At 37.0% G+C, this 21,704-nt stretch overlaps 1 protein-coding gene across 3 annotated transcripts in view; it reads right to left on the reverse strand.

Moving 5' to 3' along the window:
- Positions 1–852: 852 nt before the first annotated feature.
- The window catches only part of TERF1 (telomeric repeat binding factor 1), a 34,520-nt gene continuing 13,668 nt past the window's right edge, over positions 853–21,704 (reverse strand). For 2 of the 3 annotated variants that reach the window (XM_030303914.2, XM_030303916.1), the window contains 6 exons: positions 19,360–19,509; positions 18,572–18,681; positions 15,092–15,154; positions 13,485–13,576; positions 6,387–6,490; positions 853–1,991 (listed from right to left, as the gene is read on the reverse strand). In XM_030303914.2, the coding sequence (XP_030159774.1) occupies positions 1,815–1,991; positions 6,387–6,490; positions 13,485–13,576; positions 15,092–15,154; positions 18,572–18,681; positions 19,360–19,509 (696 nt within the window). In that variant the 3' untranslated portion in view covers positions 853–1,814. The remainder of the gene's footprint in view (positions 1,992–6,386; positions 6,491–13,484; positions 13,577–15,091; positions 15,155–18,571; positions 18,682–19,359; positions 19,510–21,704) is intronic. The other variant, XM_030303915.1, reaches the window with a different exon arrangement.

The raw sequence follows: 21,704 nt of genomic DNA on the forward strand, positions 1-21,704 counted from the left end.
TCCTCGGAGCTCCCTACTCCTACATTTCGGTGAATGTCACTACATGGCATCTTACAAAGATGAGACTTTAGAGATGGAGGCCGCCAGGGGCTGGAGGCATGACGCCAACAGGGAGAGGAGTGGCAAGGGGAGGCAGCCCTGTGGTGGTGGAACTGCTCAGGATCTTGCCTATGGTGGTGAAGATGTGAACCTACACAAGTGATAAATTATTTAGAACTAAATACACACCCACCATACGGTACAAGTAAAACCGGGGAATGTTCAGTACACTGGTGGATTGTCTTAGTATCCTGATGGTGAGACGCTGTAGTTTTATGAATATTGTGGGGAAAAAAATTGGAGGAACAAGTGTACAAGTAACCTCTCTGTATCACTTAACAACTTCATGTGAATCTACAATTATCTCAAAAATTTTAAAGAAAAAATTCAGATTTAAGATGAAGTTTTAGAAATACATTATTCAACTTATTTTGCTTCTCCTTTTTACATATCCACAAGTCATATGATAGAAATTTATCTTTAAACTAAAATAGCTCTTTTAATAAGTAAAATAAAATTCTCAAGAAAGCACCATAGTATAGCATAAACACACTGATCTTTTTTAGTGGCACATAAAATAATTGAACATCTCACAGTTAATGGAAACTTAGAATTTGATGATTTATGGTATGTTTGGAATGAGGTTTACTTACAGGTCCATTTTGGCTCTTGTCGCTAGCTTTGGCACAAACCATCAAAATGTCTGTAATAAGCAATGGCAGTAACTAGTAAAGGTCAGTCAAGAAGCATGTAGTAATTATCCACATTTCCGTTTACTAGATGTATAAGAAAATAAATTCAGGAACAATGGGAAAGTAATGTATGCAACTTTAATAAGAAATGAAATACAGATTACAAAATACTCCCATTTAATTTTGTACACCAATACTTCAATATTTTCACTCATTAAATAAAGCACATGTGACTCCAAATATCAAAGAATGCTCTTGGTTTATGACTAAATCCTCTAAAGAATAAAAGGTTGGTGAGAACTTAAAATTGTTAAGGTATTATGACATTGTTTATTTAGCATTTAACACAGACATCAAATAATCATGGTTAATACCAATTTAAGCATTTACAGAATACTACTTAGGCCCAATACTGATGTATTAAATGAAAATATCATAGAAACTGGTATTTATGGGACCATATTATAAAGCAGATTTTTTTAACACTGAAACAAAGTTAAATGTACCTAAATGAGACATGAAGCTATTCTTGGTAATAGTACAAATTTTGTTGTATGGATATTACTATTTTTAAGTTTTCTCCCTTATATGAAACTACTGTAAGGAAAATTTAAGTATATTACAAGTCATGGATTGCTTTGTACATTCTATAAATAAGCATATTAGTAACTAATATATTAAGGCCATAAATCAAGTCTTAGAGAAACTTTACTTTTATGTGTGTTACCAAGGTGAAGTCAGCCTACAGACGCAGAATAGGTTAACAGGAATACATTTTTTCTCTTACCAGGTTTTCATGGGTTTTTTTTTTTTGGCGGGGGGATAGGATTTGGGGATAAGATTATTGAAAGCACCAGGGTTCAACAAATTTACATTTTTTCAAAGGAAAAATATTCTTTAAGAATGCAATGATGGCATAGAATTTTACTCTTATAGAATCAATCTTCAGATTAAAGTGACACTGTAATCATACTGTAAAGCTTTAGATAAGAATTTTAAGACACATCAATGACCACCGGTTTCAAACAAAATGCCGTGATCAAACTATTTAACTGCCATTTTACCAAGCTTTTACAAACACATTCAGTCTTCACTGTCTGAGCAAATTAGTTTTAGCTTCTTCATAGTCCTCCATCTGTCTTTTAACATGACGCCTGTTCGGTTGTTGAATTTATAATGTAATAGTATTTTAGACCAGTGTCCCTCTCCGTATTTCCTCACACCAGATCTCAGATTCTTGTCTTCTTCCCAGAGCCATGCCTTATGATAAAATATAGAACAGTTATTCACAGAAATAAAATTCTTTAAAAAATTAAAGAACATACTATAAATCCAACTGTTTTTAATCAAAATAATATTAAAGTTTCTTTTTTTTCTTAATGTTTATTTTTGAGAGAGAGAGAGAGAGAGAGAGAGAGAGAGACAGTGTGAGTAGAAGAAGGGCAGAGAGACAGAGGGAGACACAGAATCCGAAGCAGGCTCCAGGCTCTGAACACAGAGTCCGACACGGGGCTTGAACTCACGAACCACAAGATCATGACCGGAGCCAAAGTCGGATGCTTAACCAACTGAGCCACCCAGGCACCCCAGTATTAAAGTTTCTAAAGGAGGAAGAATTTGCATGTACATTTCTTAGATTTCTGTAACAGCTTATAAGCTGAGGATCCATTTCACAGACAACAGAAGGTATACAAAATTTTACATAACATTTCAGAGGCTACCTAGACTCTCCTTTAAAATATCTATCATGGGGCGCCTGGGTGGCTCAGTCGGTTAAGCGTCCAACTTCGGCCCAGGTCATGATCTCACAGCTTGTGAGTTCAAGCCCCGCATTGGGCTCTGTGCTGACAGCTCAGAGCCTGGAACTGCTTCAGATTTTGTGTTTCCCTCTCACTCTTCCCCTCCCCTGCTCACGCTCTCTCTCACAAAAAAAAATAAGTGTGAAAAAAAAAATCTATCACTTTTACAATCCCCAAGAATTTCTGTTATGTAAGAAGTTGCTACAGTTTTGTTCAGTTTTTTAAGTTTATTTTTATTTATTTTGAGAAACAGAGAGCAAGCGGGGGAGGGGCAGAGAGAGAGAGGGAGACAGAATCCTAAGGAGGCTCCGTGCTGTCAGCGCAGAGCCCAGTGTAGGGCTTGAACTCACAAACCGTGAGATTATGACCTGAGCCAAAATCAAGAGTTGGATGCTCAAGTGACTGAGCCACCCAGGCACTCCAGTTTTGTTTGGTTTTAAAAAGTATCGGGGTGCTTGGACGGCTCAGTCAGTGAAGCTTTGGACTTCAGCTCAGGTCATGATCTCGCGGATCATGAGTTCGAGCCCCGCGTCGGGCTCTGTGCTGACAGCTCAGAGCCTGGAGCCTGCTTGGGATTCTGTGTTTCTCTCTCTCTCTGCCCCTCCCACTCATGTGTGCACTCCTTCTCTCAAAAATAAAAAAATAAACATTAAAAAAATAAAGAAAAAAATAAAAAGTAGTCATTGGTTTATGCAAATTTCAGATATACACCACAGTTTTCTTGTTCTAAGCTGAGCTAATTACTTTTAATAGAATGCACAGATGGTACCTGATACAACACAAAAGCTCAGATCTCTTAAAAAATAAATTAATATTCTCTGCCTGAATCCCCTTTAGGTTTCTGGGTACAAATTTAAACAGTATTTTCCAGTGGATCACATACAGCAGAGGTTAGCAAGCTACTGCCAAACTCCAGCCTTAGGCTGTTTGCACTGACCAGAAGCTAACAACGGTTTTTACATTTCAAAATAAGTTTTTTAAAGAAGAAAAAAATATGTGACAGAAACAGTATATGGCCCATAAAGCCTATTAAAATATTCACTACCTGGCCCTTTGCAGAGTTTGCCAACCTCTCACCTAGAAGTTAGTTATAATTTTGTCAAGTGAAGGTTAACCTCAGTTTTTAACATTAAGTATTTAATTTTTTCTTCTTGAAAAAGAGTTACTTTAATGTGATGCATTATTACTCTGTGATTGTTTATGCCTTCTTTTGTTTGATCTGAATGTTTGGAATCTTGCAAACTTAATTTCATCTGTGATTTAAAGGCAAGGGTCTTGCAAAACATCATATGGAACATGTGATCATATAGCAAATAATAACATCATCTTTAAAAGTTTAAAGAGGTCCACTCCTACTTTCTATAAAAGGAGTTGATGCCACAATTGGCTTCACGGTGTCAGAACAAAAAGAAAACACAAGGACAGTACAATTTCATTTGAGTCTACTCTTTTGTTTCCTCTTTTTCGTTTCTTCATTTTCGATATCTGACTTCTTAGATTCCATTCATAATATCATATAATAAACAAAGGGTTTAAGATGACATTTTGGGACATAAAAAATCTGTATTCCTTGTGCTTTTCTGTCTTTCTGCTTTCTTTTTTTTAAGTTTATTTAATTATTTTGAGGGGGGAACACGTGTGCGCATGAGCATGAGTGGGGAGGGGCGGATGGAGAGGGAATGAGAGAATCTGAAGCAGGCTCCACAGAGTGTGGAGCCCGATGTGGGGCTTGAACCCATGAAACTGTTGAGATAATGACCTAAACCAAAGTTGGATGCTCAAACGAGTCACTGAGGCGCCCCTGCTTTCCTTGAAATACTATACATAGAATCAATAAAAAAAATAACAACCCTGGTCAAGCCCATAACCCGCAAAATATAAAGAGCATATAACAAATTAAAACGCACCATTTTCTCTCCTATGGTTAAAAATGTTTTATGTAACTTATATTTGAAAATTGTATTGTCATTTTTAATGTCTTTCAGAAGAAAAAACCAATGCTCTATAATGCCTTAAAATGATACTATTTATAGTACCAAAAAGCCCCCAGTTACAGTAATTCCCATTACATACCATCTCTGGGGAAAAAAGTCTTTGTTGTCGAAAGACATTTACTTTTGCTCTTTAATAGAATACATTTACAAAAGGAAGTCTCTTTTTAACCTGTGACGATGGGGCACCTAGGTGGCTCAGTTGAGGTAGGCATCCAACTCTTCATTTCAGCTCAGGTCATCATCTCATGGTCAGGAGATCAAAGAGATCGAGGAGATCAAGCCCCAAGTGGGGCTCTGTGCTGGGTGTGGAGCTGGCTTAAGATTCTCTCTCTCTCCTTTCCTTCTGCCCCTCCCCTGCTTGTGCACATGTGCACTCTCTCTCTCTCAAAAACCCATAAAACTGTGATGAGGCAGGCAGAAATACCTTTGTCTGTGTCACAGACAAATGCAGCAAGGAGAATCTGTCCAATCAGGTACAGACTACTGCAATGAAATTTTTTAAAGAATGAAAATGTTAACACAAAATAAGATGAAATCTGTCACTCAACTGAAAAAAAAAATTGTCCCACCAAAAAGCCAACAGTGGAAAGCTAAAAATAAAATGAGGTACTTGTGATAGACAAAGAATTCTTTTTTGGCAATAGTAAACAGTGACAGACAATACCATCTATGTTCTATTATTTAAATTATGTAGTTGATAACCCGTGTTTTTTTTAAAATACCAAAAAAAGAAAAAAACTTTTTTTTTATATATATCTATAAATAACATGTACGATCTCATTTGGAATTGTTGCCAGAAGAACTACCGGGGAAAGGTCAATTAAAAGTATGAGGCAGGGGTGCCTGGGTGGCTCAGGTGGTTAAGCGTCTGACTTTGGCCTAGGTCATGCATGATCTTGCCATTCCCGAGTTCGAGCCCAGCCTTGGGCTCTGTGCTGACAGCTCAGAGCCTGGAGCCTATTTCGGATTCTGTGTCCATCTGTCTGTCTGTCTGTCTCTCTGTCCCTCCCTCCCCTGCTCATACTCTGTCTCTCTCAAAAATAAATAAACATTAAAAAAAAAAATTATGAGGCAGATGGGCACCTGGTGGCTCAGCTGGTTAAGCGTCTGACTCTTGGTTTCAGCACAGGTTGTGACCTCGTGGTTCACGGGATCAAGCCCCGAGTGGGGCTCTGTGCTGGCAGTGGGGAGCCTGCTCGGGATTCTCCCTTCCATTCTCTCTTCCCCTCCCCAGCCTGTGCTCACTTTCTCAAAATAAATTAATTAAAAAAAAAATGTATGAGGCTGAGACTTCTAGTTCTGGGACATATAAAAAGCTTGGAAAGATCACTCCAGTTCTCAAAAGAAAAAAACTAAACTGAAAGTCAACGACTCTTTGTAGATCCACTAGAGAATTAACGCCAATAGGCAAACTGCTAACATAAAAACTAGAAAAACAAAAAGGGTGATATAGAGAATCACAGCTTATCAGGAAAAGAAGCTCACAGCTAGAGCCAGTACTGATAGAAACACGTAACTATGATGGGTGAAGTGATGGAGACTCACTGTGGACAAGTTTGAATTAAAAAACTCCAGGTGCCCACAACTCCAACTCCTCTCCAGCCAACTCCAGCCCCCGCTAGAGGAAATAAAAGCTGAGAAGCACATTGGATGGTTTTAGCCCGGGACACAACTCAGTCAACGAATTAGAAAAATCACAAAACTATAGAATACTTCCCCTCCTCCTGCATCTCACCATGGTATCTGGGCTCCTGTAAAACAACTGCCTCAGCTGGAAAAGCTGCTTCAAATTCTTACTAGGGAGTCTCTAGGGAAAACCAAAGACAGGAAGGGAGACAAAAATAAGGAAATATAATGAATACCTGTTTTTTCCTAGATTGACGTTTTCTGGAAGTTACTGGCTGACTGTTCAAAATGTGTCTTCTCTTGCTTTCAGTGGTTTGTCTGTTTTTTTCCTTTCCTCTACCTAAATGTAGAAATATAGTCATCAAAAACTGTGTCACATTAAAATAAAAAAGGGGATTATATTTTTAAAGGTTCCATGAAATTCCTATCTAGTATTTAGCTATTTTAAATAAAAGAACTCTGGCTGTTTAATTTTTTTCCCCTTTGAATCTGGAAGCAGCATGGTACAATGCAAAGATCAGTTTCCGAAAATCATAGGGGGTATTGAATGCTGATGCTGATTCTTTTATATGTCTTTAAACAAGTCATTTTACCTCCCAGAACCATTTCTCATCATCTGCTTAAAAAAAAAAAAAAAAATGAGTAATATTTATCTTACAGGATTGTTGAAATTTACTTAGGATAATGCTTAAGGAATATCTGACCTAGTGTAAGAATTGTAACCCTTCCCCATTCCTTCTTTTTTACATATAGTCAGTTTAGTAAGACAAAAATAAATGTACATGTTACTGAAAAGAAATAGAACTTAACTATTGAAAGAAAACTGTTTATGTAAAAACACTGAAAATCTCTACAAATAGAGTTTAGCAGGATGGTTGGATATAAGATCATTAAACAAAGCTCAATAGTATTTCTGTTTATTAGCAACAGTTAAAATACTTAATTAAAACAAGCAAAAGATAATATATGCAATAGTAACAAAAAATACAATATTCTTTTAAAAAAATTTTTTTTTTCAACGTTTATTTATTTTTGGGACAGAGAGAGACAGAGCATGAACGGGGGAAGGGCAGAGAGAGAGGGAGACACAGAATCGGAAACAGGCTCCAGGCTCCGAGCCATCAGCCCAGAGCCCGACGCGGGGCTCGAACTCACGGACCGCGAGATCATGACCTGGCTGAAGTTGGACGCTTAACCGACTGAGCCACCCAGGCGCCCCAAAAAATACAATATTCTTTTTTTTTTTTTTTATTTGTTTTATTTTTTTTTTTTAATTTTTTTTTTTCAACATTTATTTATTTTTGGGACAGAGAGAGACAGAGCATGAACGGGGGAGGGGCAGAGAGAGAGGGAGACACAGAATCGGAAACAGGCTCCAGGCTCTGAGCCATCAGCCCAGAGCCCGACGTGGGGCTCGAACTCACGGACCGCGAGATCGTGACCTGGCTGAAGTCGGACGCTTGACTGCGCCACCCAGGCGCCCCAAAAATACAATATTCTTATAAATAAATCTAGCAAAAGTAGTCAAGATCTGTATGTATATAGTAAATTATAAAGCTTTACTATGTATGTGTATATATATACACTACACATTATAAGAAAATATATGAGACAATCTAAGAGAAATATGCTGCATAGGAAGACTTCATATAACATAGTCTATAACTAAAGTCTGTAATTAACACTAATATATAATAACTGTGTCCATTTTTTCCAAAAGTATCTATTGTTTACAATGGAATTTCATCTTTTAAAATATTTTTTATTAAAACATTTTTTTCTAATGTTTATTTTTGAAGGAGAGAGAGAGAGAGAGAGAGAGAGCGCGAGTGGGAGAGGGGCAGAGAGAGAGAGAGGGAGACACAGAACCCGAAGCAGGCTCCAGGCTCTGAGCTGTCAGCACAGAGCCTGACATGGGGCTTGAACTCATGAACTGTGAGATCATGACCTGAGCCGGAGTCTGATGTTTAACTGACTGAGCCACCCAGGTGACCCTAAAATATTTTTTTCTCGTTTACTTATTTATTTTGAGAGAGAGAGCATGCGACAAGGGAGTGGCAGGGAGAGAGAATCCTCACTGTCAACACAGGGCCTGATGCATGGCTCCACATCACAAACCATGAGATCATGCCCTGAGCTGAAATCAACAGTCAGATGCTTAACCACCCAGGTGCCCCTACAATGCAACTTCAAATAAAAATTTTAACAGGGTGTTTTGTAGAACTTAACAAGATTATTCTAAAATTATATGTGTTATGAGAAGTAGTCCGCCAATGGTCCTGAGCATCCCTTCAGTTTTTGCTGAATGTACAAGGCTTCTTTGTTTCCTGATACGAAGCAGTTTTGTAGTCAAATAGGCACCTAAGTAGGTCAAAGGAACCACAGCCTGAGCACCACATAACTACTCTTTCCTGCAGGGGTGTTTGGGCTGGGAGGGGGGTGGGGGGGTGGGGGTGGGGAAGGGGGGGGAACTAGCTTGTTTGCTATCATGTTTTGCTGCCTATTCAAAAAGTGCTAGGCCCTTGGCATCAAGTTCCTCAGTTACCATACAACCTATTGCCTGCACAGTGTCTATCTGGGGCCATTACACTGTCTATGGGACTTGGGATAAAGGAATCAGCACAACTATGTGGACGCCATGCTTTGCTGTGCTATAACAAACTGTTTTGCTCTGACTTGTTAGGTCTTATTGTCTACTTGTGGCACCTGCAGAATCCTCTATGAAGTTGGGTTTTTTCCTGACAACACAGAAGACCAAAACACCGAGAACAGTCAAAATATTTCTGTAAGATGAAGGGAACTGCTCTATCACATAAGGAGTTATTATAAAACTACAGTAATTGATACAATATGGTATTGTTGCAGGAACAGACCGTATATTCTAGTCAGGCTCCAACCAGGAAAATGGAAAACACACTAGTTATGAACAGAGATTTTCCTATTGCAAATTGTTTAAACAGGTGCTAGAGGACTATAAAAACAAAAAGGAAATTAATAAATTAGCAGAGATCAATAACTAAATTAATCATTATAGTTGGAGGTCTCAGTATTCTCTTTCAGAAACTGGTGGAACAAGTAGGCAAAAATAAGCATACCCAAATCGGAACAGCACTATGAACCAACTTGACCTAACTGACATTTTACAACACTCCATTCAACAACAGAATTCACATTCTTCTCAAGTGTACATCAACACTCACCAAGACAGACCATATTACGCACCATAAAACAAATAACTTAAAAAAAGAAAGAAATCCTACAAAGTATTTTCTCAGTCCCGAACAGAATTAAATTGGGAAGCAATAAGAGAAAGATTATCTGGAATACCTTTCAATATTTGGAAATTAAACAAAGAACTTGTAAATAGGCCGTAAGTCAAAGAAAAAGTCTTAAGGGAAATGAAAAAATATTTTGAACTAAATGAAAAAACAACATCTCAAAATCTGTGGGATAAAACTAAAGCAGTAATTAAAGGGGAATTTATAGTATTAAGTGCAAATATTAAAAAAGATCTGTGAATCTAGAAATAAAAGGCAACTCATATACAAAGTGGGGAGAAAGTCAGGTTGGCATCAGACTTGTCCACAGCAGCCCTCACAAAGTAAAAAAATAATGAATTGATATCCATAAAGTTATAAAAAAAACTATTTCCAAAGAATATTACATTTAGCCAAATTTCCCTTTAAGCAAAAAACACTACACATTCAAGATATAGCATAGATCCCTATGTCAATGGCATTGCACTAACAATGTATGGGGACAGATGGTAACTACCCCTAGGGTGAGCATAGCATAATGTATGGAGTTGTTATAATAATTATGCTCTATACATGAAACTAATGTAACATTCTGTGTCAACTATATTTCAATTAAAAAAAAAAAAAAGAGGTCCTCCTAGAGGGGAGGCCAACAGAGCAAAGTAGAGCTGAGAGACACAGAGGAAGCAGGTCTGATGAAAATGCTTGAGGAGCAGGATCCAGCCACACCTGAAGGCGATGTATATCTGAACTTAGAAGTATCATGAGCAAGTAAATTCCCTTTCTCATCCCAAAAAGAAAAAAGAAGAATAGACATTCTCAGTGATGTAAATCTTTAGAAATTATAACACCTATAATCCCATCTTTAAAAAACCATAGCCAAGGGGTGCCTGGGTGGCTCAGCCGGTTGAGCATCTGACTTCAGCTCAGGTCATGATCTCACAGTTTGTGGTCCAAGCCCTGCATAGGGCTCTGTGCTGACAACTCAGAGCCTGGAGCCTGCTTCGGATTCTGTGTCTCCCTCTCTCTTTGTTCTTCCCCCACTCACGCTCTGTCTCTGTCTCTCTCTATCCCTCAAAAATAAATAAAGATTAAAAAACCATAGCCGAACAAGAGTTAAGGAATGGGGACATCATGGTCAAAGGGTCAGTAGTAAGCAATAAATCAATTTAAATACAGATTAAACTACTTTGGGAATTATGGCTAGAAAAGAATGCTACAAACCTTGAACATATGAAATGAAACTAAGAAAAACTGGGTAACTGGGGGAGATCTTTTTTTTTTTTTTTTTTTTTTTGCTAATCTCACCCTTTTTAAATAAAAATCAATCAACAGTCTAAAGTTTAAATCTATGATTACAGAGGCAACCTGACCCAACCTCTTGAAGCAGTTCATATTCTTTATCCTTCATTTTGGAGGAATCATATAGATTACTGATATACTTCTTATGAAACATGAAGTATTTACATAAAGTCAGTGAATTTTTCAGTTTCATTCTTTAGAAACTAAATGTAAATAAATTAAAAAAAATTTTTTTAATGTTTATTTATTTTTCCAGAGAGAGATTGACAGAGTGTGAGCAGGGAAGGGGCAGAGAGAGAGGAAGACACAGAACCCGAAGCAGGCTCCAGGCTCTGAGCTGTCAGCACAGAGCCTGACGCGGGGCTCAAACCCATGAACTGTGAGATCACGACCTGAACCGAAGTCGGACGTTCAACCAACTGAGCCACCCAGGTGCCCCTGAAACTAAATGTAAATATATTTTAAAGTAACATGTAACTTGATCACATTTTTCTAAATTTTTATTTGGCTATCTATTCTTCCACTGAAGTAGTCTAGTTCAGCAATTAAAGGTATGGGCTATTCAGTCAGAATGTCTAATTTCACCTGTCTGGCTCAGTTGGTAAGAACATGAAACTCTTGATCTTGGCAAAATGAGTTCAAGACCCACATTGGGCATAGAGTTTACTTAAAAAAAAGAACGTCTAATTTCAAATTCTATTTCTGTTCACTGTTTCTGTGACCACGTGCAATTTACTTAATCTCTTTTTGTATCAGCTTCCCCACCTGTAAAATGGGGATGATAAAAAAAAAAAAAGCACTTGTAAGATTGCTGAGAATTAAATGAGTTTACATACAGAAAGCTTTTAACTCAAATACTAATCATCACCTCACTGAATGCTGGTAAGTTTTTTCTGCACAGAAAGAATTTAGGGGATTTTTTTTCTTTCAAGTTTTCTGAATCACTTGATTTTTTACAAGTACATGGCAGTTTTACAAATCTGAAAAAAAAAATTTTTTAAAAAGGTGTTTTAAAAATTTTTGAAAAAAACTGTTAAGCACAAACAAAACTAATATCCTCTAACTATGAAGAGAGGATACTGCATGCCTTTTAACCAAACTGGAAGGTTAAAAAAAAAAAAATGTGTATGTATGTATGTATTACTAACGTAACAAAAAGTCAAGAAATGTACAAAAACTCACAAGATCTTCCAGGCTTAACATCCACAGTCACTGTCAAACCACTCTGCAATGAGGTTATTTATTTATAGTTCTCAGAGTTTAGCCACTGATCAACTATTTAGAATGTAAAAAAGTATATGTTTCCATTTCTTTGAGTTTTGTATTATGAAATTAAAAGTCCAGAATCCCAAATTATTTTAGTTTATAATTGATTCCTATTTTGCAGCAATAGATGCAGAACAATTTTGGAACAACATGAAGCAAGTATTTCTTTGAGTTTAACTTTGCCATCTTTAAAATGAGGATGATAATAGTATCTATGAATGTAAACATTTCAGAGCTGCAATTTACAAATATCAATGAATACCAGCCTTGTCATCAGCCATCAGCTATGAATAAATTTATCCATTTAGTACCTACTGCAGCCCCACTCTGTCCCTGGCATCAAGCTGGCACATCTACTAGTGTTATATGGATCAGTAAACAATACTGTGCAGCAACAGTTTAAATATCCTTGCATTTATTCATACAGTACCCAGAACATAGTGTAGGTTCAATAAACATTTGCTGAATGAATATATACCAAGAAGAAACTTACAATCAAATTGTAATTTAAATAATTATGGACTGCTTTCAAGATTTTTTGATTCTTGTTGCTTGTTTTTTAAACCCAGCGATGCCTTTTTTGAGAATAAATTCTAAATGCAATGAAGAGGGTAGCTAGATTCTACAGTCAATCCTCATTATTCCTGGGTTCTGTAATTGTGAACTCACCTCCCTACTAATTACCTGTAACTCAAAAATCAATACGTAGAGTGCTTTTGTGGTCACTGCAGAACAACAAAAAATTTAACTCCCCTGAAGTGTACGTTCCTAGCTGAGGTTAAGCAAGGTGAAGCTCTGTCTTTCATGTTTTAGCTCTGTTATAAATAATTGTCTTTTTTACACTCTATTTAATGCTACATTTTGTGTTTTTGGGTAATTTTGCTGTTTAAAAATGGCTCCCAAAAGCATTGTGGAAGTGCTGTCTAGAGTTCCTAAGTGCAAGAAGACTGTAATGTTCCCAAAAGAAAAAATGTGTGTGTTAGGTAAGCTTCATCCAGGCATGAATTATGGTGCTACTGGCCGTGAGTTCAAGGTTAATGCATTAACATTATATATTAAAGTGTCTTTAAACAGAAACATATAAACACACTGAACAAGGTTATATATTTACCAGGTAACAAAACTGTGGTGACAAGAAGCTCAAAAGAATCTGGTCTTGTAATTCCCCTGTAATGGTTCAGTATTCACTAATCATGGTGACTTCATAGAACATAACTACCATGATCACAACTATACGTTTCAGGTAAGTAACTACCTCAAGTTCCTGAATAAAGTTAAGGTAGAAAAGCAGTGTACCAGCATAGCAAAATTAAACTAGGCAATCAGAACAGTTAACTTTCTAAATTAATCACTAACTTTTTAAATTAACTCTATGAGGTTATGACATCTAATCCTCTGTTTCAGTTTTCTGAAATGTGTCTGTGCGCTGTGGTGGGAAGGTCAAAGGCTGGATCACTTTCAAGGACACCTCAATTCTCCACTTCTAAAAACTGTAATAAGAGTACTCACTTTGAAGAGTTTCCACTCTTTCCTCTTTCTTATTAAAATCTTGCTGTCGGCTTCTGTGTTTCCATTTAGATAGAAAGAGATTCTTGTGAGACCTAAATTAAACATAAAAGCATAGAAAAGCTATAAAAAGGGTAGATGATTGGTCTTAACCTCTGTTCTAGGACCTTCTACTTTGGCCTTTTTCCTTTGGTGCTCTCCTTGCTGAGTGCCCCATCTTAACCTTGGCCTCTTAAGATTTTTGTTGTCTTTACTTCCCTCTCTTCCCATCACTTATTTCTTCCATCTCATCTACTTAGAACTCTAGATTCTTTTGGCCTTCTAATTAGATGAAGAAAAAAAAAAAAACACCTCAGACTATCAGCTATGAACTTTCATTCTTTCCCATGCCTTTTAAGTTTATTTCCCAAAAGAGAAATTACAAAATTCCTTTACACATAATGGCAGGTATCACTTATCTTTATAGCTTCCAAAGAGAGCTTTTCTGACAGGAAGGCTGGAAATACAGAATGTGGCAAAATTTTTTGACAACCCTGCAAAGTTGTTATTATTTCAGTTTTATAAAGGAGCTAGTTTAGATGAAAAAAGTAGCTCATCTAAGCCTAGGAAATGATTTTATCACCACCTAAAATCTCTATTTTTACCCCGCAACCTGCTAATCCTTTCTCTCCCTTCCAGAACTTTCTATTGTGCTCTCTGGAATGCTGTTTTCAATCTCTTCACCAGTTCCCCCACCTCTCCCCATTGTCTAAAAACTAGCTCCCTCTTAGGGAGGGCTCTGGTACCCCAAGGCCCTCCAGACTGGGCTGGCTCCTGAAGGGCTAGGAGGCAGCCTTTTGGTGCCCAGTCTCCTGGCTGCAACAAAGCTGGGGAGCAGGCCTGCTTAAGTAGAGCAGGCTTAATCTTCTTCCTTCTATGACCCCAGGGTCCCAGAGATGGGTCTCTATACTTTTCATTTCCTAATGAATGCCTGCTTCCATAGAAACCTTAGCCCTTGCAGTTCATGCCACTGACGTGTACCACCTGCTACCATTCTTCAGGATCATTCACTATCCTTGTAAGCACTTCCCGTCATTAACAGATCTTTCTCTACCCCCAAGTGGTGCCTTTATCATGTTATTTCAGTGTTCGCATCCCAAATGCTCCATCTCTGAAATCATTCATGTAGACTTTCTGCTCTCTGAATATGTTAGATTGTCTGTTACGAAATTTCTAGTAAATTAAACACACTTTTTCAAGTAATTTCATAAAATCAGAATTTGGGATATTCATCAGAAATGTAATCAACCCCCTAGCAAAAGATCCTTGTTTCTGGGCCAGAATGAGAGTTTGTTAAACATCTGCTTTAAGTTCAAGCACTCCCTATATGTGTCTACCAAAAATGGCCTTGTGGAAACAATGTGTGACAACCCAGGATCCCAGAGGCAGGTCTCTATAGTTTTGAATTTCAAGACATGTCAGGGTCTTGAATATCTGTTGAGGTAAGCAGGCACCTGCAATATTCTCTAAATCACACCATTTATATGACAGTTATAACATATTTAGGTCTGCATGAAGTGCCTCAATCAAAGATTTTAAAGACAGAGAAGAAAAATGTCAATTTACTTCACCTCAATAAAGATACTGTACCCTCTGAGGATTCAGTTCCAGCAGACTTTTTGTCAGTAGTAACACTTTAAAAGAAAATTTGTAAGAATATAAACAAAAGAAACTTTTCACAAGGATAATACTATATAATCAAGTCATACTTCAATTTATACAAAATATCTTTGAAGAGAAACCCTGGTAACATTAGGACATACAGATAGTCCATTACAACATGGATAATTTCTGCCCAGATATGAGACCAGATAGATATCAAATCAAGCTTTCATAAACATACGTCAAGCAAAGTTAATGTACTCCAGCATTCATGTCACTTTCAAAAACTCTCCCATGGATCCTTATCTCCATGAATGCAAGTATAATTTCTCGCCCTCCCCACGAGTCTCCAACTGAACTTTTTAACAAATTCATCTCTTTTGCTGAAGTTAAACTTAAGCTTCCACAAAAAAAGCATGACCATTTACATACCTCTGTGTCTTCACTGGAACTGTTCTTTTCTCCTAAAATGACACTTCCTCCTCAACCAACTGTAAAAATCCTAACTATCCTTCAAGGCCCTGCTCAATGCTCACCCCTCCTTGAAGCTACCCATCTCAACTTCTTTAGCATTTAAGTCTATAAATTTTAACAACAAACTAGGTACTGTTCGTGTTTCATGTCTGTACTTCTGAATGCCTTGAAATAGTTTATAAGCTTTATCAAAGCAAAGTTGGCATCTACCATTGATAACATGAAGGCTTCATCTTTTGTCTGATTTCACAATCACACTTTGATTCTATCCTTGTTCACTTATGCTCTGCTAACTTTCGTCCTTACATTGATAAATCTGATGTTTTACTTGTCCTGATCCTATTTGCTTCTAGAATGGTTTTGATAATTGCTTGGTTCTTGATCTTTATTTTGTCTCTAGTTTTAGTTTTGCTCCCCATGTTTAGTGCATTGCAAGTTCTAATGTATGCCTCGTAATGAACTAAATACCAAGGATACAAGGCTAACTAAGAACCTTTAAAGGATCCTCAATCTGGTGAGAAATACAGAAAAGTAAATAGGTATGTTACTATCCAAGATAAGTCCTTTTACAGAGATATGACTCAATGCTGTGGGAGCACAGAAGGGACGACTGATCCAGAGATCAGGTGATGTTTTGAGCTAGAACTTGAATGGCAAGTAAGGGCATGCCTTGGAGAGAACAGAAAGAAGGGAATTCAAAATTAAAGCAAGAGACCAGGCATGAAAAAGCTTGTCATATTTGAGGGTCAGGACTAAGTTCTGTGTTGCTAGAAAGTACCATGTATGTGGGCAGGGAGAGGTTAATGCTTAAGGGTAAGGTTGTATGTGAAGAAAACAGAAAGTGGGGGGATGTAAGGCTTTGCAAGCCATGGCAATAAATTCTAACTAGAAAACAGAAAGCCAAAAGAGATTATTAAGCTGGAAAGTGATTTAAACAGATTTATTTTTATGGGATGCTAACTCTAGAAATCATGTCAAGGATGGATTTGTATGGTACAAAGCTAAGTAATAACCTAGGACACAAGTGATAAACAATATATTAAAGAAGCATGGAGATGGTATTCATAACACTTGGGGAGTTAACTGGATGTATGAGGAGAGTCAGGGTACAGAGACAGATGAGAATATCAAGAGTTCTGTTTACACACAATGATTAAACTGTGTCTTGTGTAAGAGGACATTTGAATAAGTGGATAGTACTATATGAGAGGAAATGTATTCATCACCTGCATAAATCACGGCAAGTTTTAATTTTATTTTAAAGCAGCACTAGCCTGAGCAAGAAGGCTAGGCTACCGGAATGTATTGGGTCTCAGTATTATCACTAAACTGTGATATACTAAACAAAATAAAATAAATGAGCCAATAAAAATGAAAAACCTAGGGGGCACCTGGGTGGCTCAGTCGGTTGAGCGCCCGACTTCGGCTCAGGTCACGATCTCATGGTTTGTGGGTTTGAGCTCCACATCAGGCTCTGTGCTGACAGCTCAGAGCCTGGAGTTTGCTTCAGATTCTGTGTCTCCCTCTCTCTGCCCCTCCCTTGCTTGTGCTCACTCTCTTGGGCTCTCTAAAATAAACATTAAAAAATTAAAAAAAAAAAAAAGATCTACTTCTTAAAATGGATCTTAGAAAATCATAAGACTTTAATAGAGTTTTTAGGGAGATGAACCAGTAAGGGAGCAGATCACATTAATAGGTAGGGAGAAGCAGGAACTATAAGACAACTAAGCTTAGTCCTGAGGTCTATCCAACTTGAACCCCAATCCCCATCTCTAAATAAGTAGTTAAGATGAGGAACCTGCAGCATTCGAGTGATGGCCAGCCCCCCCCCCCCCCACCACTAACCCCCTGCCAAAATGAGAGACACTACATCCGTTGCAAAATACATCCATCTGGAGACCACATGACCATCTGGCCATGGGTTAAGGGTGGAAGAATAGAGGGAATGGACCATAAGTTCAACAGAAAAGAACTTTATCATGGTAGAGTGTATCTTCTTCAATAAGGTTAGTTCCTAAGCCAAGACAAAAGGTAAAAATTACCCTTGAAAATCTCTAAAACATAATTTTGGAGACTGAACTTGTCTCTCAATACAGTAGTCCCCCTCATCTGTAGTTTCGCTTTGCACAGTTTCAGTTACCCCCGATCAATTGCATCTGGGAGCAGATGATCGTCCTCCTGAGGATCTTATCAGCCGAACACTACATCACAGTGTCTGCGTCATTCCCCTCACTTCACCTCATCACCTACGCATTTCATCAGCTCACATCGTCACTAGAAGGGGAAGTACAGTACATGAAGATGTTTTGAGACCACATTCACATAACTTCTGTTCCAGTAGATTATTGTGGTTCATGTCTCACTGTATTTAATTTATAAACTAAGCTTTATCATAGGTATGTGTGTATAGATAAAAACATAGCATATTTAGGGTTTGGTACTTTCTGTAGTTTCAGGCCTCCACTGGGGGGTCTTAGAACACATTCCCATGGATAAGAGGGATTACTATGTGTAGGACTAACATAGCCTATTTCCCTCCCGCGTTGGAGCAAATCCCAATTTCTTCAGTTGAGCACCAGATGAAGTGGTTAGCTTAAGGTTAAAGATGTAGGAACAGTATCTTAAAATACTAGAATAATCCTCAGGATAGTGAGTCACATGATGAAGGCATGTGGGATCGGAGAACTAAGGGGTACAGATGATTCAAGTTCCCAACTTCAACACCGTTCCAGAGCACACGTTGCCTGAGAATGGTAAATGGTATTACTCATACCATTTAAACTGTACTATTTCCGCTTAACACATATAACAATGTGCATAAAACATGAACTGTACAGTACTTCAAATATCCAAATGTTATCAGTAAAACATACCCTCTATAATAATAATTTTTGTTAAAAATGGCTCACTAGCAACACTTTCACATAAAGATATTGTATCCATGAGACAAAAAATATATTAATGAATTTACAAACCTTTTTCCTACATCCAAATTAGCTCCAGTTTCCATTTCAATACTGTTACCATCAGGTTTCTCTTGAGAAGTTGTTCTTGCTCTTTTACTTTCCACTACTTTTGCTGCTGCCTTAAAAAATGGGGTTGTGAAAGAGGAAGGAATTCAGGAAGCCATTTTGAACAAAGAGCATTAAAATTAAGCCTTCTAATTCCTTGACAGTCATAACCAAAGTATCTGTTGACAGGTCAATAAAGGGACTGCGCTGTATTTTTCTCCAGGAAGTATGATATCTATAGCAGCTGCATTAGTTACCTGCTTGGTTTTTAAGCCTTATGGAGAAGGTCTTTCCTTGTACATGTATTTCATATATAAAATGCTTGCTAGGCAATATTAAGATAAAGGGTTACTTAAAAAAATAAATAAATAAAAGTTCCAGATATTTTAAGACAAAACCCCCTTACTCATTGCTCCACTGAGGATAAAATGTTACAAAAAAAATTTTTTAAAGGCCTTTCTTCAGTCCAATTTTACTTTTTACAAAAAAATGCAAAAATTTTCTTTAACCTATTTTTCCCAACTTTTTATTTTGAAAAATTTGCCCAACTCTTATTTTAAAAAATTTAAAAAATACTGCGAAGATCACTGATAAACTCTTGAGATTCACTAACTGTAACGTTTTGCCATTCTTCTACAAAATCACTAAATAAAATTCCAATTAGTTTTTAAGGATTTCTATTCCAAGTATTCTCCTTTATTATAACAATTTATCCTTAGCTTATTGTTCGAGTCTCTTTGAAATACGCATACCTTCATAAGAAAGGCTGATGATTTTTCACTTATTACACAATTCACATAACTCTTAATTTTCTCCATCATGTGGTTGTAGCTGAAGTGCTGAAAAATGGAGTGGAATGTATCTCTCTGAGAGATTACCATAAGCAATTTCCTTTTTAAAGGCTAAAGAAAACAGGAAAAACATATTAATACATAAATCACAAATAAGATATTACAAATTTTGTTACATATTATTTAATTTAAAAAAGTCACATTATAAACTCAGGGATACAGGAGATTTTAAAAAATTCTGTTTCAAATTGCCCACCAATATATTTTTTCTTACTTAAAAAAAAAAAAACTACATTGTATTTCACACACATAACAAAAAGATTAAAAAATAAATTATGAACCTGAATGTCCACTGCCAAGTTTATGGAAATAAAACATCATCTGTACAACTAAAGCTCTTGTTTATTACCAAAATGATTGCACCTCCAGCTTCTCCTCTGCTCAAGGTAACCATTATCCTGAATATAGAATTTATCATATTCATGCATTCCTTTAAACTTGCACTATGTATGTATGCACCCATAAATATATAGTACTGTTTAGCATAGTGTATTTTCTGAAACTTGCTATATTTTGCTCAGCTCTGTGACACTTATTCATGTTGATAATATTTTTATAGAATTAAGCTACTTTTACTGCTGCACAATATTCCACTGATCAAAAATACCATTTATTCATTCATTCTTCCAGCCTTTTGAAAGCAGTTAGAGGCTATTTTCTATTACTGCAGCACTGGTAAACATTTCTCTACATGTCTTCTTGCGCACATTACAAGTTTTTCTTAGACATCAGTTCTTTGAAGGCTGGTTGCACAATTAAAGCTACAGAGCTTTCAAAAAATTCTACTTCTCAGGCTCTATTCCAGACCAATTGTCTTAGTAGGGCCTGTTTTTTGTTTGTTTGTTTTTAAATAAAACTTCATGGCTTTTAAAATGTGCAGTAAAAATAAAAAGTTACTCCAGGGTATTTATCTAGAAGTAGAATTGCTGGAATGCATACTTACAGATTTTACTAAAATGCTCTCCTAAGTTTAAGTACTAATTTACATACACCACTGAGAGAAAGGTATGGCAGCCTTACCATTTCTCCACTCTTTGGGCCAGCTGTTGGTATTCTAAGATATTTTAATTGTTGCCAGTCTGAGGTATAGGAAATACTATTTTAATATATTACTTGGGATTGCCTTGATTACTCATGATAGTGAGATTAAGTGCTTCCTCTTATGCTTCCTGGTTGTAAGGAAGATTTCCTCTTCTGTGAGGTAGAGTGGAGTTTTCAGTAGCCTCACAGGGCTAAGGCAAAAAAAAGTGGGGGCAGGAAACTCAATAAACATATCAGGCTTTCAGCTGAGATCTCTGGAGGGTTACACCCTAGGAACAGGGCCAAATTAGAGAAAAACTAAGTCTAAATAAAACTATAACCTACTCTTGACCTAGCTCAGTCCCTCACGTGGATTAAGGTGACCACTCTTCTACTCTATACCAGCATAGGAAAAGGTGCTCAACTTCACTATTCATGAGAAACAGAGAAACTAAAACCCAACGTGATAGTACTACATATTTGCCAGCATACTAAAAGGAAAACAACAGAGAAGGTCTGTGAAGCAACTGGAACTCTTGCACACTACTGAAGGAACTGATATAACCACTTTGGAAAACTATCTGGCAGTTATCTACTAAAACTGAATATGTGCATACCTTATAACCCACCAAATCATTCTTAAGTATATACCCAACAGAAACACATACATTTATTCTACAAAAGATGTGTAAAAGGAATGTAACAGCCAAAAACTGGAAATAACTCAAATGTTTCTCAACAGTAGAATGGGTAAGTTGCATATTCCAACAATGGAACAATGGAAATAAATGAAATATTGTTAGAAGCAACACCATGGATCAATCTTATATAAACTTGCTATATGACTGTAATATATAAAGTTTGGAAACATGTAAAACTAATCTTGGATGTTATAAGTCAGGGTAGTGGTTATCCTTGAGAAGGTAAGATAGTGACTGGAGGGTGCTGGTGATGTTCTTTTCCTTGATATAGGGCCTCATCACACAAGCATGTTTCTTTTGTGAAAAGACATCTATTTATACATTGATGGTATATGTATGCTACTAAAGGTATACTACTATTCAATAAAAAGTTCACTAAAAAAATATGTAAAAAAACAGGGTGCCTGGGTGGCTCAGTCAGTTAAGTGTCTGACTTCGGCTCAGGTCATGATCTCGTGGTTCATGAGTTCGAGCCCCGCGTCGGGCTCTGTGCTGACAGCCTGGAGCCTGCTTCGGATTCTGTAT

The sequence above is a fragment of the Lynx canadensis genome, chromosome F2, assembly GCF_007474595.2.
Source record: "Lynx canadensis isolate LIC74 chromosome F2, mLynCan4.pri.v2, whole genome shotgun sequence".
Classification (NCBI taxonomy): domain Eukaryota; kingdom Metazoa; phylum Chordata; class Mammalia; order Carnivora; family Felidae; genus Lynx; species Lynx canadensis.